Source organism: Bos javanicus, chromosome 5 (genome assembly GCF_032452875.1).
Source record: "Bos javanicus breed banteng chromosome 5, ARS-OSU_banteng_1.0, whole genome shotgun sequence".
NCBI classification, from domain to species: domain Eukaryota; kingdom Metazoa; phylum Chordata; class Mammalia; order Artiodactyla; family Bovidae; genus Bos; species Bos javanicus.
In genome coordinates this window covers 111,451,299-111,470,399 of record NC_083872.1, presented here as the reverse complement: position 1 = coordinate 111,470,399, position 19,101 = coordinate 111,451,299, and the positions used below count along the sequence as shown (strand labels likewise).

General features: G+C 52.7%; 1 protein-coding gene across 2 annotated transcripts in view; it reads right to left on the bottom strand.

The window, feature by feature from the left end:
- The window catches only part of CACNA1I (calcium voltage-gated channel subunit alpha1 I), a 127,110-nt gene that overhangs the window by 90,210 nt on the left and 17,799 nt on the right, over positions 1 to 19,101 (bottom strand). The window contains exons 3-4 of one of the 2 annotated variants that reach the window (XM_061418597.1): positions 5,966 to 6,077; positions 4,312 to 4,445 (exon numbers count right to left, since the gene is read on the bottom strand). In XM_061418597.1, the coding sequence (XP_061274581.1) occupies positions 4,312 to 4,445; positions 5,966 to 6,077 (246 nt within the window). Of the gene's footprint in view, positions 1 to 4,311; positions 4,446 to 5,965; positions 6,297 to 19,101 lie in introns of those variants that run through there. The other variant, XM_061418596.1, reaches the window with a different exon arrangement.

Sequence of the window (19,101 nt, the reverse complement as noted above, 5' to 3'; positions counted from 1 at the left end):
GGCTGGACATGAGTTTGAGCAAACTCCAGGAGACAGTGAAGGACAGGGAAGCCTGGCGTGCTGCAGTCCATGGGGTCGCAAAGAGTTGGACACAACTTAGGGACTGGACAACAAAAGCTGTCCCAGTTTGCAAGTGGCTGCCTTGTGAGTTGCCCCCAGTGGCAGCACTGGATACGGGCTGCCAGGATCCAGGGCTGACTGGATACGGAGGTGAAGGCTCTGACCTCTGCAGGCACCTTCCAGTGTGGGGGTTCTGTCTCCTCTGTCACTTGAAAAGGGAGCCAGTAATTTGGGGATAAGGAGGAGCAGGAAGGAAGAAAACGTCCTCAGGATGGCAAGCCTGTTGCTCAGGAAACAGGACATTTATAGCTGCAGGCTTGGGTGGGACTGGGTGGGGGGAGCTGGGCTCTGAAGCCCAGGCTTAGGGCTCCCCATCCTGCCTTTTGCACCCACACCATCCCTAGGCACAAAGGACAGGAAGGACCCAGAGTTCCCAGCATCCCACATGGGGCTGTTCATGACTCACAAAAATGTCTCTGTTGAGCCCACTGCCAAGCCAAGACTGGCTACATTACTCCCAGGACCCAGGGCTAAGTGAAAACGTAGGGCCCCTGTTCAAAATGTATTAAGAATTTCAGAACTTCTCTGGTGATACAGTGGTTAAGAGTCTGCCTGCCAATGCAGGAGACGCAGGTTGGATCTCTGGTTCGGGAAGATCACAACTGCTGAGCCCATGTGCTGCAAATACCGAAGCCCAGGCATCTACAGCTATGCTCCGAAATGAGAGAAGCCACCGCAATGAGAACCCCACGCACTACAACCGGAGCCCCTGCTGGCCCAAACTAGAGAAAGCAGGCACACAGCAACAGACTCAGCGCGGCCAAAAGTAAGAAAAATAATATACAGTGAAACCTTTTTATGAAGAGAATTGCAAATATTACGTGTTAACACACATATACGGAATCTAGAAAAAAGGCATAGATGAAACTGTTTGCAAAGCAGAAATAGAGACACAGACGTAAAGAAGAAATGCACAGACACCCAGGTGGGGAAGGGGTGGGGGGGAGAATCGGGAGATGGGGGTTGACAGAGATATGTTGCTACATATAAAATGGGGCTTCCACGTCTAAAACAGGTAACTAACGAGAACCTCCTGTGTAGCACAGAGAACTCCACTCAGTGCTCTGTGGCGACCTGAATGGGAAGAAAATCCAAAAGAGAGAAGATATATGTATACATATGGCTGATTCACTTTGCTGATACAGCAGAAACCCACACAACATTGTAAAGCAACTATCCTCCAATAAAAAAATTTTCAAAGAAAGAATTCCATTGTGGAAGACCAGCAACCACTAGAAAAAGAAAAAAGAATTTCAAACTGATGAAAGCAGAGCATTAACCCAAGTATGGGGCCCTATGGGGCTGCACATGTACCCAGCCCTCCCTGACCCCCCAGGAGGCTGCTGGCCTGCGGACCCCATCCCCGCCCCGTCTCCACCCCAAAGACCAAGAGAAGATGTCAAACGGAGACCTCGCCACAATGCTGAAGCCAGCCCAGGTCCTTAGACCACTCAGTTTAGATCTTTATTGTCTTTTTTTATAAATATGAGCAGACAGAGGGGAACCGCTAAGCAATAGAGGAGACTCTTCAAGGCAAAAGGGCAGAGCGGGGGCACTCATGGGAGGCAGTCAGTGGAGCCAGCAAAACAAATGACTTCCCTGAAACAGGAGTTAAGAAAAATCATCCTAAAATTTGGAACTTCGGCAAAGGAAGGGCAGCATTTCTCGTGATATCATTTGGAGCATTATTTAACAGACCCATCTAAAGATTATTTCATTATCTGGGGGAACACACCTTGGTCTGATTCACTCTTTACTGTTCATTAAAGGTCTGGCTGCTATGAAATTACATGTGAACTTGGAGGTATTTGTAAGTGGTTTCTGCCCAATATAAAAAGATAACCCCAAAGATTACGGTTTTATGACCCTATAAGGCCATTAACCAGCTTTGATTCTAAGCACCTCATATCCCCAGGTTTTTTTTTCCATTGCCTGTTTTTCTGGTTCTGACGATTACCATCCTGCTGATTCCTCATTAATGAGTCGAATAAATCTGTAATATACATGTTCCTTCTAAGATTTGTGTGAGGGTAATTTTTTTTAACTTTCTGGAAATTATACTTTGACTTCAGGATCAGTAAAGCCTAATTTGTATATACGAAGAGATGTGAGTGAATATTGCATCCATAAAAACAAGCTGCTCTGAAAAATAAGAAATTCAAGAGCAACAAGCGATCCTGAGAATTAAAAAGACACAGAGGAGATGAGCACTTCCATTAGGGGCAGTAAATTGAGAAAAGGACATTGTTAGTGATTCAGAAGGCCAAGTCAAGGAATTCTTAGTACAGATGAAATCTGTAAGAGAGGTGAACGAAACATGCAGAGAATAGAGAGATGATGGAAATAACCACTTACTGGGAATTCTAGGAGAGAGCAGAGAAGAATGGCCAGTCACCAAACAAGATACGGAATAATTTTTTTCTGACCTGAAGGATGCACAAGTCTTGAGTTCCAAAAGGCCCCACCAGAAGCGATCCTTCACTTAACACCTGCCCTTGTGAAATGTCTGAATTCTGAAGGTAAGGAGAAAACTTTCAAGCTTCTAGCAAAGAAAAAGCAGGTTTCTCCCAACAAAGAAGAACCAGATCTATAGTGGCCTCGGCTGCAATATATGGTGTCGATTTGGACAGTACCACACACAGGGCTCTGAGGGAGAAAAACTTCGAGTCCAGTGCAGTGCAGACAAAAACTGCCCTTCACCCACCAAGGTCAAAGGGATATATGCGTGGACAGGCAAGACTGAAAAACGACACTATCCAAGCACCTTTTCTTTTTATTGAGTTGGTCAAAAAGTTCTTTCGGATTTTTCCTTAACATGTGATGGGAAAACCCAAATGAACTCTCTAAAAAACAAAACTACTTAAGGATGTCCTCCAGCCAAACCAAGATGAGAATGAGAAGGAAGAATCTGACAAAGAGGGTGACACAGCTCCCACGTAGGGACCCAGTTTAACTTCTAATTTGGTCTACATCGTCACTGATAATGTGGCTGTGGAACTGAATACAGCGCTGAGGACAGGGTACTGTCACATTCTAAAGAACACCAGTGAGCAACCCACGGCCCTTCAGGACACATCCACAGAATTCAGTGTGTACATGGTGATACTGACTTCCCATCTCAGCCACGTGCCTGGCCACCCTCCCTGCAACTTCTCAAGGGCATCACACACATATCTTGGCACACACATGTATGCAAATAAATGCACATGCTCTCAAGGTCACTGACACATGTACACACTCACACACACTCGGGGGTCTCTAGCCTTTTTGTCCCTGCTTTTCACTTCTGCCATATTGACCATTACTGGGCATGGTTAACACCTGTCTATCTTCCAGCTGTTGTGTGTGTGTCACCTCCTCAGGCAAGTCGTCAAATCCCCAAGCCCCCAGCCTGGCCCAAAGATGCTCTCAGAGAATCATAACTCTTTCCCAGGGCCCTGGTCTCAGCATGTGGCATGCTCACCCATGTAGCTGCTGAATGCCTCTCTCCAGATGGTACTTGGGAAGGATAAAGTTTATGTCTAGATTTGCCATCCTTCCTGCCCTGCATTGAAGACAGTGCTGACACTTAGTAGGAGCTCAGTCAACTGCTGACTGTGGAATGAATGTGTGGATGGGCCACCAGCCTGGCTTAACCCAGGAAAGGAAGGACAAGGCACAGAGCAGAATCCAAGATGCTCCAAACAGTTTAAGTTGTCCCCTGACCTCTTTCTGACTATAGCTAACATCTTGGCAGAAATAACCACAGTTTGGAGTCAGACAGTAGAGTCTGTGCTGGATCTCTAACTTGCTAAGTGATCTAGGATGATAATAATAATAGCTCACATTTGTTGGGTGCTCACTTTAATGGAGCTGGCCTTCGTTATACATTATCCCCATTTCACAGATGAGGACACTGAGGTTTAGAGAGGTTAAGTAGCTTTCTTAAGGTCACAGTTAGTTAGTGTAAAACAGATCCAGTATCAGCTGACAGCGCAGGAAGACACACAGTTCACCAGAATGAGGGGGAAGGAATGTCTGTTTGTCCAGGCCATTCAGGGAAGGGACATCATTCCTTCCATCAGAGAGGCCCAGGAAGAATCCAGACAATAACACACAGCTTCTTCATTATTACCCAGAAGCCCCAGAGATTATTTACATGATGTCTGGCATGCATCAGGGGCTAGGACCTGTCTGATATGGTCTACCTACCCTGCCATGACAATGAAGAAATCCAGTCGGTTCCATGTGTCCCCAAGGTAGCACTTCTTGCCAAAAATGCCCAGGGCCACCATCTTGAGCACCATCTCCATGGCAAAGAAGACAAAGATGAAGTCATCGAAGACCTGCAGGGGCAGGAGGAAGACAAGAAGCAAGGGACAGCATGAGGTCCCAGATCAGGACGCAGCGTTGGAGCCACGGTGTGAGGTGGGAACATGGGGATGGACACCCGGGCCCAGGGAGAGACCTGGAAACATCTTCTCCTGGTCCGGGAGAGAACCTCAGAGATCCTAGTCCAAGGCATTCATTTCACAGAGGAGGAGACTGCCCAGGGTTTTCCAGCCCCCTCTATTTGTTCCCTAAAAGCAAGCATAATGACAAGGGACCCAGATGGGAGTGGGCAAAGGGGGGTCTCCCTAATAATTGCCATGCCCTGGGCTAGACCTTTGCCCTGCATTCTCTCTTCAGTTCTCTGAGTGACTCCTTGAATGCTGCCATTTTACAGATGAGGAACCGGGATCTCAGACTGCTTCAGAAACTCGCCACAGTTCCCACAGCAGTGAAGGGAAGAAATGACACTCAGGTCTCCCTGACTCCTAAACACACACGGAAGGAGCTTTCTCAAAACAGGCCTGACACCTGCAGTGGGCACAGGTCCCTGTGATGTCTTCCTCTGCTCGGAAAGGAAGGCCCCAAATACGGCCACAATCACGGGCTCTGTGAGCGTCTATTTGCTGAGGATGGGACCTGGGTGGAATCCCTCTTTCCAGAATCAATGAAGGTTGAAGACAATTCAATTCAGCAAATGGACACTGAGCACCTTCTCTGGGTAGCTCATAGGCTGAGTGTTGGGGGCCCAGAGATGAATGCTCGCTAAATTCACCACCTAGTAGGGAAGCCAGTCTAGTACTCACTGAGGTTAATAATGGGTTCTAACTCCACCAAGGACCCTGGGGCCGGCCCAAGAGCTTGTTACTCACTTGGACCCCAGACCCACCTCAGAGATTCTAATTCTGTAGGTTTTGTATGGGCCAGGGGTCTGGATCTTGAACATGTACCCCCAAAGGAATCGGAGAAACTGGGCTGCTTGGGAACCTCTGAGTCCTGTGGGAACACAGGAAGCAGAGGGCAGTTCCTCTCAGGAGGAATCTGAGTTTCTAAGGGAGACAGAATTAGATGTTTCCACATCTGTAAAATGGGTATAGACCTAACACCCTGCACTACAGGTGTACATGTGCCACAGGGGCCAAAGGTCAGGCCTCCACCTGGGATCTCTGTGAGATGAGAATAGGAGAGGTCCAGGAGGCGGCTCCTAACGGCATCAGCATAGTGATGGAGCTCGGCCTTTATCCCGATCACTGGGCGTGAAGGGCAAGGCTTTCTTCAGGGAGTGTCAGGTCACTTGTGCTTTACTGGATAGTGGGTTGGGGATGGGGAGACAAGGAGGAAGTTGGAGATGGGAGAAAAGGAAGGGCATGGACTAGGGCAGAGGCCTCGAGACAGAGAGGAGAGGACGGGAGGGAGAGAGGATGGAAGAGACGCAGGTAGGACCAGCTGGCAGTGAGTGGGAGGGGCGCGGCGGGGCCTAGCTAGGATGGGCGGGGCCTGAGGGCGGGGCGGGGCGGGGCGGGGCAGCCGGCCTCACCTGCAGGATCTTGCAGCGCTCTGACAGGCAGTCCATGTCGTCGCACGGCTGGTACATGCCGAGGGTCACGCAGTTCAGCAGGATCACCAGCATGCTGATACATTCAAACCACGTGCGCACCAAGTCAAGGACACAACAGCTGGGGGGCCACTCCCCCACCACCAACACAGATATCCACCCCATTGCCCCCCAGGTGCCTCCCCTGGTGGGTCAGTGCCTATATTTTCAAAGACCTTTTAAACAGCCTACCCCGACTCCTCACAACAGACATGGCCAAACCCACCAGAGAACCTGAACTCCACTAAGCCACCATCTGCCAGGATGCCCTCCCCATGGCCCTCCCCTGACCTCTTTGCCCCAGCCTGAACTTCCCCAGAACCAGAAAGGAAGAGGTCCCCAGAGACCTGACTGGGGGACCATCTCCAGACTCTCCCAGCCTCTCTAACTCTGACTTTCTTCCTCTGACTGTCACTGCCTCCCTTCTCTGACCATCCCTCCCCTCCTCCACCCACACCCCCTCCATCTCTACCCAAGCCCTGGAGCTGAACCCTGCAGAGCGTCCATCCAGCATGGCTAAGACTGGCCAGACACCCTGTACTTCTCTCCTCTCCTGTGGCTGGGTTACAGCTCATTGCCAGACTCCAGCAGGTCTGTGCCTGGGCTCCCCCCGACCCCTGCACAAGTCAGGGTGGGGCTCAGCCTCCTCAGGCCTGTCCAGGCAGAAAGGCTCCTGCAGCCAGCAGCCTGGGCCAGGCTTCAAGGGCACATGCTTAGACGCGGGTGACTGGGCTTTCCAGGCCAGGCTGCTCTCCTCTCTAACACCTTGCTCCTTCCTGGCTGGTTCCTGCTCAATCTTAGAACACAGCCCACTGATGTTCAGCCCCATCCCTCCCTCCCAAACCTAGAATCCCCAAGCCCCCAAGGGAATCAGGGGAGCCAGAACCCAGAAGGGCCCGAGGGCCTGGGTCATTCATGGGTTAACTTGCTGACAGGCTCATTGTCTTTATCCAAGGCTAGAACCTACATTCCAAGGGGACAGGGGGGTGGCATTCATGCCCCAACAGTGCCAAGCATCTAGGAGGAGCAAAATAAATGTCTGTCTGATTGAGTAAACCTCTCTAGGTGCTGCACACTCTGACACCCAAAGATTCTTGAGTGTCCCCACATGAAAGCTCTGGCCCCTCAATTTCAAAGCCCTTTCTCTGAGCTCAGATGCAGCAATGCCAGTCAGACTCTCAGCCAGACCCCACCCAGCAGTGGGGTGAGGATCTCTTGCTTAATGGAAGATTGACCTGGTTTCCTTGGCAACCACTTCCCTCCCATCCCCGGTCCTTGCTCACCTTGGGATACTGCCTTCCCTCCCGCCTCCCTGTCAGACCCTCTTTGCCCCAACTCTGCTCCTTCCTGCCCCCTCAAACCTCTGCCACTCTCCCGCCACAGCCTGTAATTAACTTCAGTCGTTGCCAGGGCCCCCTTCTAGCCTGAGCATCGCTCCAGCAGCAGCTTCATCATTAATTAACTTTTTTGAAGTTCAAACGTTCTAATTACCAGCAAACGTCCCCCATCCTCTTTGCCTTTTCCCCTGGCCTGTCGTGCTCTCTCTCCTTCCAGCCACCTCTTCTGCTCCCTTTGCCCTTCCTGCCAGCTTCAAGTTCAAAGTGCACTTGGCAGGTGTCTTCCAGGAACCTGGCACTCCCACTTCTTCCTAACCAAGGCCCTGAGCAGTGGGGGTCAGCAGACCCATTTTACGGATTAGGAAAACTGAGGTTCAGAGAAATGAGGGGCCTCTCCCAGCTCACACAGCTGGGAAGCGCTGGAGCTGAGATTCACCCCAGACCTGCTCTCCTCTGTGATGCAGGGCTTGTCTCTGCCCGTGTCTTTCCTTGCCAGCCTCTGAGGCCTCAGCTCATCTTCAGCACCTCTCACCTGAGCCCTGCCCAGCCTCCTTGCTGGCCTCCAGCTCTGGTCTCTGCCGCTCCAACCTGCCCTGCATACAATCCCGAGGTGTTTGTTGTGTGGCCAATACTATCCAAGCTCTTTGCAAGCATTATCGCATTTAATCCTCCAGCCCTATTACAAGCCCCAGTTACAAGTGAGGAAACAGAGTCACAAAGGGGAACACAATTTTGCCCAAGGACCCTAGCTGGAAAAAGGCAGAGCTGAGCTACAAAAACAGAGCCTGCTGTTCTTGCCCCATTTCGTCAACGCCAAATTAATCTGGCTGAAGTCCAATTCTGATTAGACCTCTCCCCTATTCAAAAGCCTTCCAGCCTCCCTAGCCTGACACTCACAGTCTCCTACACTCTGATCTCAATGAACTCTTCTGGCCTCTCCCGCCAGCCTTGGCATGCACTGAACTTCTTGCTGTCCCCAATTATACCCTTTGAATGAGATATGCATGCATACCTTTCTACCAACATGCATATCTTTCTACCAACTTTACCAGGCAAACTCCTACTCATCCTTCACAGCCCAGGTCATCTGTCACCTCTTCTGGAAGCTTTCCTGAAGCACCTTTCCCCACTCACCTAGTGGTGGCTCAGCCTCCTTCCCAAAGTGCTCCCCACCCACCTGGTCTAGCTCATATTGCGTTAATGAACTTGGCAGTAGTCATGACTACTGCCTGCCAGGCCCCTAGGGACATGGCCCTAACTCTTCTCGTAGCCCACAGGGAGCAGATGGAGAAATGGCCTGGAGAGCTGGAATGACCTGGCCAAGGTCACAGTCAATGAGATGCCCGAACGGTCTGACTTAGTGGTGCCGGAGCCGCTGCCACAGGGCCACCTCTGGTGCACGTCCCTCGAAAGGGGCAGATGGAGCGGCTTTCACCTCTAGATGGCTCAGCTTCAGGGATGGACAGTCTCAGCCCTGCCCCAAGGCACTCAGGGAAATCCCAGATGGCAGGGCTGGGCCCTTTCCAGGAGCCTGCGAGGCTCAGAAGTCAGGCCAGAGCTGGCATCGCTGTCTGCAGATCCTGACACACTCCCCACTGGCTCGGGGATCAAAAGCATAAGCCCTCCTTGAAGTTAAACCAGACCACGTGGCGCGGGGAAGGAGAGTGGTGGAAGGCGTGAAGGGCCTGGCCCAGCGCCCAGAGCTGCCATCGTTAGTCACAAGCACCGGGCAATTCTGAAAGCCGTCAAGCAGAGCTCCAGGACTCTGGGACAGCACAAGAGAGGACAGAGGCCCAGAGAGGGTGGTACAGGATTGCTGGGTAACAGGGCAGGCTGGGGCCTGGGTGCCAGCTCCAGGTGGGAAGCTGGTGCGAAGCTCAGGGCCCCGCTGGCACCCAAGGCTCTGTGGTTAGGGCCCTGCCACTCTGCCCCCTTGGCCGCCCAGACCCTCACGCCTCTCCAGGTGACCTTTGCCACAGAACAACCCCATCCCGGCCCTCAGAGAGCCCCTGATCCCATCCCCACTGCACAGAGGGGACACAGAGGGGCAGAGAGCATCCCAGGGACACGATGACCCTGGAGCGGAAGTGACCCTCAGGAAAGAGACTCCCCAGCCACAGGGTCCCTGAGCTTTTCACTTTTCTAATGAAATAGCAAATATTAATAATATGTCATTTAAACCTTACAGTAAGCACATGAGGAAGGGACCCCAGAGGCCCCAGAACACAGAACCCATGTGATCGTGGACAAGAACCAGGGCTTGTCATGTATGTGCAACAGGGAAGCCCCTATCCTTGTCCACCTCTTCTATAACAGGGTCCAGGGTTTCTCATTCTTTGACTTTGGGCGAAAAAAAAAGCCACCTCACCAGCAAAGGACTGAGAATCTCAGACTGGTGTTATCTGCTGATTACTTAACATGACCTTGAGTAAGGACAAGAGATGCGATCACAAACCCTTTAGACCATGGCTGCCTCCCAAGGACTGAACCTTCACTCACAGGCTTTAAATACAATCAATCAACAACTTGGAGAGTCATCCTTCACCTTCAGCCGAGTCCCCTCAACTGGCAGGTGCTACTGTTACCCCATTTTACAGATGAGGAAACTGAGGCACCAGCATTGGCTCCAGGGCTCCAGCCACAGCCACCTAGGGTCATACCATGGCTGGTATGTGGCAAAGTCAGGATTTGAACATGCTTCTCCTGATTCCAAACCCCATGTTCTCAGCCACATGCTGTGGCCTCAGGGAACAGGGCCTGGACTGGCACATGCTCAGTGGAATATTTGCTTTTCCCTTCCGACTGGGAGACTTCCCTGGTGGCTTAGACGGTAAAGCATCTGCCTACAATGCGGGAGACCCGGGTTCAATCCCTGTGTCGGGAAGATCTCCTGGAGAAGGAAATGGCAATCCACTCCAGTGTTCTTGCTTGGAAAACCCCATGGACAGAGGAGCCTGGTAGGCTACAGTCCATGGGGTCGCAAAGAGTCAGACACGACTGAGCGACTTCACTCACTCACTCACTCACTCTGACTGGGAAGGAAGGAGATGGTGGAGGAGAGGATGGGAGAGGAAGCCAGTGAGGAGAGGGTGCCAGCCTCAAAGTCCCCAGCAAGAGCTGAGCCAGACCAGGACCATCTCCACCCCATGCCTGGCTGCTGTCTTAAGAAGCTGGGGTGTCACCTGGTAGGACAGAGCCACCAGCAAAGCTACGATGCCAGGGGCCCCCTTGAACCCGCCACTTCCTAAAGAGAAGAGTGACTGGCTGGGCAATGTCCAGAGCCCAACCAGGCCCCTCAGGGCAGCCTCCTCTTCAGGAGCCAGAATCAGAGGCCTGCACGGTTACCATGGCAACCACCACCCTCCATCCTGCAGGCTCAGCTGACAGTCATGGTTTCTGCAATTCCAGGGGGCTCTGGGAGGGTAGGTAGGGGATGGGAGTGCTCAGTTTGGCTGGGGCAGCCAAGTTTGTTTTTATTTTTGTCAAATCTGAAATCAGATCCATTTCCCAGTGTGCACTTCGGTTGTCTAAATAAATCAAGTGGAGGAAGCAAGCTGGGAGCTACATGCTCCTAGACCAGGGAGGCAGGGAAGGTGAGCCTGCCCCTATACAGAGCTCCCTCCTCTGTCTGTCTCCAGGGCATCCAAGGATGGGCACCCAGGCCTCAGGCCTTCACAGACCAGGGCCCGAGGTTCCAGACCCTTGTTCTTGGGCCAGCTCTGTGCTCTTCCAAGGCCAGGTTCACAGGCATCCATGGAACACCTACCGGATACCTGACCTGTGAATCAGTGTACTGAGATGAGCCAGGCTGGAGGTGCCCAGAGTGCTTACCTGTTCTAGGACCTGCCATGGTCTGAGGCCACGTAGTATGCACTGTACTAGAAGTGGCTACCATCCTGAATGTTAGCTGTGCTTCAGGCCCTGGGCTTTAAGGAGGAGATCCATTCACTTACTCACTCATTCACTCAACTTATCTTTATGAGGCACAACCACTCTGGAAAGCTGCTTGGCAGCATTTATTAAAACTAAACAGAGGGCTTCCCTGTGGATCCAATGGTTAAGAACCCGCCTGCTAAAACAGAGGACATGGGCTCAATTCTTGATCTAGGAAGGTTCCACATGCCACAGGCTAACAGCCATGTGCCACCAACCACTGAGCCCTCACTCTCGAGCCCATAACTCCTGAGCCCATGTGCCACAACTACAGAAGCCTGAGCACCCTCGAGCCTGGGCTCCACAGCAAGAGAAGCCACTGCAACAAGTAGCCCACGCACCGTGACTAGAGAGCAGCCCCCACTCTCCACAACTAGAGAAAGCCCTGTGCAGCAATGAAGCCCAGGCACAGCCAAAAATTAAATAAATAAGTATTTTTTTAAAAAGAAGGGTGACTTTAAAAAACATAAGCCCATGCTAGGATCCAACTGTGCCACTCTTGGGTCCATGCTCCCCAGAGAAATGCCCAAATAAGTCCACAAAAAAGCACGTGTTACCTTTAACAGTCCCAACTTGGGAACAATCTAAGTGGCCATCGACAGGAGAATGAGTCGGGCAGGAGATTTCAACTGGAGATGATTTGGGCCCCCGGGGGGACATACGGCCATGTCTGGAGACGTTTTGGGTTGTCACAACTGGGTTTTGAAGGAGGCTCTTGGTATCTGGTGGATGGAGACCAAGGATGCCGCTCAACGCACCACAATGCACAGAGCAGCCTCACCACAAAGAATTCTCCAGCCTGAAATGCCCACAGTGCCAAGGCTGAGAAACTGTGACACATTTCCTTTGATGGAACACTACTCAGTGACCTAAAAGAACACGCTACCACAGCTGCGTGGATGGAGCGGCCAGACCTGACACTGGTAACAGGAGCCAGAAGAGCAAAGAGCGTCCAAGTCATACGAAGTGAAAACCCAGGCAAAGCGAAGCAACAGTGAGAGAGGGCAGCAACTCTAGAGGAGAGAGAGTTCATCCCGGGTGGAGTGAGGGAGCCTGCGAGGGCTGGAGATGTCCTTCTTGGACGGAGTGAGGTCACAGGAGTGTGTTTACATGGAAAAATGCCTTGAGCTAGACATTAAGATTTGCGAGCTCTATTGCATGCACATTTTATCACAATGAAAAGTGTAACAAAAAGTGATGCCGAGCGACAGCTATAGGGAAATATAAAATGCAACAATTAAAAAGCCACAACCCCTGCTGGGGCACTGGCTGTCAGGGACCCCCCAGAAGACCTTCACCACAACCTGTTCCACAGACTTGCCCGAGGCCACAGCAAGGGACGGAACGGGGATCTGAACCTCGCAGCATCCTGTCTTCGTTTAAGAATTTCTTCTGTCCGAGCCCACGGCAACCTTGGAAGATGGGCATGGCAGACATCATTCCACCCACTTTACAGATATGAAAATGAAGGTCCCAGGACTTCACTAGCGATCCAGTGGTTAAGACTCCCCGCTTCCACTGAAAGGGGCATGTATTTGATCCCTGGTCAGGGAACTAAGCTCTCTCATCCCACATGCCTCATGGTGTGGCCAAAAAAAAAAAAAAGAAAGAAAATGAAAGTTCAGAGATGGCAGGATTTGGCCAAGCTGACACAGTGGTTCAGCTGAGACAGAAAATTGTTCCACAAAGTGAATGGACCCGCTAGGCAGATGGTCCTCATCCTCTCTCCACTTACGTGCTTCTAGTGACAGGGAGCTCCCCACACGACACACAGCCCTTCCCCAGGCTGACTGGTTCTAGTGATAAGCTATAAGTTCAGGGGGCTGAGATCCCTTAGAAAGAGTGTCGCTGCCCCCAAGCCCACTTCTTAGAGTCTGTGTAATTTGACAACTCATTGAATTTGGCCAAAGTCTTTGATTCCCAGATGCCCAGCAGGCCTCCATGCCCAGTGCAGACAGCCGAAGTGGAGGAGGCAGTGGCGAGGGAACTGGGGCCGCCAGCCTGGAAGAAAACCAGGGTGGATGGTCCATGGAAGGAAGTTCCCGCCAAGGAGACCCACCAGATGCCGCACCTCAGCCACTGCTGAAGAGACGGGCAGGGAAGGCCCCTGGGGACCAGGGTCCCGCTGTCTGCGAGCCGACCCAGCCTCAGGAGCCCATCCACAAAGAAGGTGCACCCGCCGGGGAGCCTCTTGGAGTCCTAGCAGGGGGTGCGGAGGCCTCCCCGGGCCCCTTACAGAACCTCAGACGTGCCCCTGATGACAGTGTGGTTCTGTCCCGGTGTCCCGCCCCCAACCAGGCCGTGCTCTCCAAGGGCAGCGCATATCCGACCTTCTCTGTGCCCAGAGGCCCACCTGGAGCAGCAGCTCAGGGCATCTACAACCTCAGGAAGGAGTGAGGTGCCCGTCACTTGGAGGCATCGAGGGGGCTAAAGAGGGATTTCTGTGTTGAAGGGATCTGCAGCCCCACTCCCCACCTCGAACGCCCCCTCCTCTCCTTTCTAACATCCATCACTCACTATTCCTATACTCAGCCCCTCTTCACTGAGCCCCCGCCCCCGCTCTGTCTGGCCCACAGTGACCCTGGAAGCCCTGAATGAAGATGACATGGTCCCTGCCCTGCAGAAGCCATGGGCAGACACAAACACTAACGGAGATGCGGTTGGACAGGGTGAGGGCTGGACAGAGGGTGATGCCGCTCTTCCTTGGCCTCCTGGGGGCCCATCCCCCACCACACGTCTTCTCTGCCTGCCCCTGACCACACATGTGTACATGTTCACATGTGCATTCACACGGAGCCCCTCCCACACTTACACACGCCAAAGTGTGTGCACACCAGCCTCCACGGCCCCCTGGGGGCAGCAGCACTGGGCACGGCCGACCCACTCTCTTCCCTGCACCAGCAGCTCTTAAGCATTTCTGTACCTCCTGGGGAAGTTCATGAACCCTTTCTCAGAATACTGTTTTTAAGTGCATAAATTTTTTTAAGAAAGCTTAGTATTAGAAAAGAAAGAAGACAGTTATGTTAAAATAGTTGTCAAAATATTTTTTAGGAAAACAAATTTGTGATGGAGAACTCTGTGTGCTTTGTTATCAACACAATGAATAACCAAAGCCAGGGGCGGGTCTGAGCCTGTGTGCCTGGGAAGCCGGGGAGAATGACAATGACATTCCCAGAGCTCTACAAGGAACCGTGATGTGGCTCAAAATATCGGTGACTGCTGCTGGTGACAGTCGCAGGAACTGCCGGCAACCCCATCGTGCTCGGCTGCCTCTGTTCATAACACAAAGAAATGCTACATTTCAGTTAGAAGTCAATGAAACCAAACACGCAGCTTGTCCCAATTCAAGTGGATGAACCTCAGTTTAAGACCCTTGTTCCAGAAACTCCTGCTGGGCGCTGGGGACACCACAAGCCCCTGGACAGACCCTCATCCTGCTTGATGGACCTCACCCTTTAATTGCTGGCCTTTCTCGGGCTCCCCAGGCCCCTGAGATTCCCTCTCCATCCACTGAACCCACACCCAGAGCCACAGCCTCTATGATCCTCCCTGGACTGACAGGTCCAGAGTGAGCCACAGCCTCCCAAGCACTGCTCTGGGATGTCCCAGGGAACCTCTCAAAGTCATCATGTCTAAAATGGGATAGGTCATCCTCTCTGCAGACCACCAAACTCCCCCCTGAACTTCCCACCCCATGAACGATGACCCCAACTACCACCAATCCTGCAAGCTGTCCAGGCTAGAACCCCTCAGAGCCCTCCTTCCCCTCACCCCTGACATCCATCTCAGAGACCTGTCCATCTCACCCCCTAAATCTCTCCTCTCCATCCCACCTCTGAACCCCACTGCCCCAGGCAAGCCTCGCTCTCTCACTCCTAAGTCCATGAACAGCCTGCTCCTCCTGCAGCCCTGCCTTCTCTGACACACCCTCCACGCAGCAGTCCGAGGGCTCCTCCAAAACCAAAAGCCTTCCATGGCTCCCTATTGCCTTCCAGAGAATTTCCAGATTCGTTGGCTCTGCGTTCCATTGTGTAAGAGCTTTTGGCCAGCCTCCTCTCTGTCTGTATAACCTCCACCTCCAACCTTGTTGACTAGGATGTGCTTCGCTGAAAGCTTTGCTGCACACCCACTATGTGCAGCATAGGGCTGAGGGTCAAGGCTGAAGAAGAGACATGCATTAATGGAACATGGAGCCTGCCCTCAGGGAGCTCACAGTCTAGCAGAAGGTGAAAATAAGAAGTCAGGTACAAGAGGTCTTGTAAGTGCTACAAGGAGAGAGTGATGGTGCCCAACAGAGGGTTGGGCTGGGTATTCTGCATTTGCCAAATAACTGAATGGTTGATAGATGGGTAGGTAGGAGGGTGAGAAGGAGGCCTTTGTGTGGTTGGAGCGATGGATGATTGAATGGGTAGATGATTGGGAAGGTGGGTAGATAAATGCACAGATGTAAGGACTGAGTGAATAGATGGGTGGGTGTGCAGATAAACAGATGAAGAAATGAAAAGATGAATGGATAGATGGGTGGATGGATGGATGAGTGGGTTGGGGAGTGGCTGGATGAATTGATGCATGAAGCAAAGGAAGGCGGGTGGGGAGATGGGTGGGTGGAAGGAAGGGGGTGATCGAGAATGTGACTCCTAGTAAATGGCAGCTCCAGGACTCAAACTCAAGTCTAGGAGACCACAAGAAACCCTGCCAGTTGGGACTCTGCATGTCCTCCTCTTCTCTCTCAGTGATCATCCTCAGCTTCCCTCCGTCTCAGCCCTCCTCCTCACAAGACCCTCAGCTCCATGCTTTCCACACTCTCGGAGCTTCAGGAGATCTCAGGGACCTTCTGAGCCTCCGCACTATTGACATCGAGGGATGGAGGATCCTTTGTTGTAGGCTAGCCTGTGCGTTGTAGGATGTCTGACCTTTACCCACTGGCAACCAGTAACACATGCTGACACTGGGAAAGATAGAAGGCAAAAGAAGAAAGAAGTGGCAGAGGATGAGATAGTTAGATAGCATCCCTGACTCAGTGGACATGAATTTGAGCAAACTCTGAGAGATACTGGAGGGCAAAGGAGCCTGATGTGCCGCAGTCCGTGGATGGGGTCGGAAAGAGTCAGACACGACTTAGCGACTGAAAGACAACAATGCCCAGTAGCACACCCTCCCTGAGCTGTGATGACCAACAGTGTCTGCTGCTGCTGCTAAGTCACTTCAGTCATGTCCGACTCTGTACGACCCCAGAGACGGCAGCCCACCAGGCTCCCCCGTCCCTGGGATTCTCCAGGCAAGGACACTGGAGTGGGTGTCTGCAGACGTTGTCAAATACCGTGGGCAAAATCACACCCAACTGAAGATCACGGTTGATACGGCTCAACCCCTTCCTCAGTCCTGGTTTTTTTGTTTTTTGGAAATTGAGATGAAGACAGGAGGAGTGACCGCCTGAGGTCACAGGGCTTATACTTGGGCTGGGTCTCTTCCCCTAGCCCAGCCCCCAATACTCATACAGAATCTCACAGTCAGCCAAGGCTTCTCCTTCTGCTTTCTCATCTACATACAGGAGTCAGATAGAAATCGGAGCCCAGAGAGGTCAAGTGGCTTGCTCAGTACCACACAGCAGTCAGCAGCAGAGTCAGGATTTGAACTTGACGGGAGACAGGGGACGCAGGACTCCCCAGGGCAGCTGGGGAAGGAAACATGGATGGCGGCCCCATAGGAGAGCTGGAGGGAGATGAGCAGGAAGACCTTCTGGCTGATTAAAAAGACATATCGATTTCTCTCCCAGGGAAATGAACGGGGCCATTTGTCTCCCAACAGGACCGCGAGGCAGTCTGAGGGAGGCGACAGGTCAAAGTCGGCCTCTGACATGAAGCTGTAGCTGAGGGGGGACTGAACAGTAAAAATCCAATCGTGTTTTAAATGTCCCAGGAGGGGGTTGACTCTTCATTAGCCAGCCAGCCCTCCTTCTAATCCGCCCGCTCTATATCAATCACAACGAGGCTTCCCAGCTGGGCTCACCTCTGGGCTTCGAGGGGCTGGCGACACAGGCCCGGGCCCCCGCCCCAAGCCTCCTCAGCCACAGCCTGGCAGGGTGGTCTGGACAAGCATGTCCCCTCTCTGAGCCTCGGCTGTCAAATGGGAAATCTCAAGGAGGGACCTGAGCTGCACCAGGCAGTGCATGGGAGGCCCTTAGGGATCACCAGCATCCTCTCTGGCACAGCCTTCCAGAATCTAGACCCCGAATGTCCCTCTGTGCTCAGACCCCACTCCTCTGGTCTCCCAGCCCAGCCCCCAGGCTGTAGTCAGCGACCTTGGTGACCCCAGCTTGACTCTGAGCCTCCGATCAGGCTGTTTCCTCCACTGGGATATCATGCCCCGTCCCCGCCTTCTCCCCCACCAAAGTCTCTCCTGCCCCACTCCTCGTCCACGGAGGGCTCCTGCGGCTTCCCAGTCACAACGGACTGACCAGCCTCCTGGTGCCCACAGCCCACTCAGGGTCCCTCTGCCCAGTCTTTACCCCGTTTTTCTTCACTAGAGTATGATCTGGGTGTGGTTCTGCCTCCCCCATCAGATTGGGGTCTCCCGGGGGCCAAGGCTGGGTGCCAGGCCTGGTACACTGTGACCCCCCCCAGCGTGGCTGAACAGCCCTCCACTTCTGTCTAGGACAGTGTTCAACACTACTGAAGCTGGGCTTTGCTAAACACTTGTTGAATCCATCAATTGATTGATCTGTATCTATTACAGGTGGTTCCTGCTTGGTCTCCTGACCTTAGTCTCTCTCCCTCAAGCACCTGCCATTCTGCTTCAGGAGGAACTGTTCTAATAAATGAAATTACATGTGCCCTGTCCCTGCTGGACATCCTTCAGTGGTTCTGCAGTGTCCACAAGATGGAGAGTAAGCTCTAACCTGGCATTTCATACCCTGCTATCCCGCCCCTCCTCACACCACTCCAGCCACACTAAACTCCTTCCTGTTCCCTACACTAGTCCCCCTGCCTAAAACACCATTCCTCATCTGCCCTCCTGGGAAACTCCTACTCATGCAGCAAGACCCAGCCAAATGTCCCCTCCTCCAGGTAGGCTTCACCAACCCTCCTAGGCTTTGTCAGGGGCAGCTTCTGCACCTGTAGCTCTGTTTATATAGACATCTCCAGGTGACAGTACCTGAGACTGCCCTGTGGGTCAGGCTCTCCCTGGCCCCAGACCTCTGACTGGCTATCAGGTCCACCCTGCTGACCAATGAGTGTGCAGCATCCACTCTGACCACCGCGAGCATCCCCAGGGCACAGCTTGGTGCTGACTTGTACTTCTGAGAAAAACAACCTTCTCTACGCCAGATGGAGGGAAACGGACAATTTCCCAGACATGTGCTGCTTCTTCCAGCAACACTTGCCGTCCGTCTGGACGTTCCCTTTGGGCCAGGGCTGAAGGAGGAGGGGATACCCTCCCCGAAAGAACCCCTTCCCCAGCCACTAGCAGGCCCTGGCCTGAGAGTCCTGGGCTCTGATCTGTGCTGGCTTTGTCCACTACTCAACACATGCCCTCAGGCAGGTCAGGCTCCCTTCCTCAGCCTCAGGCTTCCCAGCTGTAGAATGGGGAGCTAGCAGACTTCTGGTCCCGGCACCCCACGGGAGGAGAGTATCTGAGAGGTCATGGCAAGCAGGAAAGTACTTTGTAAGGCAGAAAGTGATGAGACGCCTGTGCATTGGAGACAGAGTCAAGTGAGAGCCACGGGCCCAGCCCTCTGGGACCCCACTGAGGGAGGAGGAGACAAGGCTAGCCACCAACAATCTCCCGAGGCCGGAGGCTAGGGAAGGA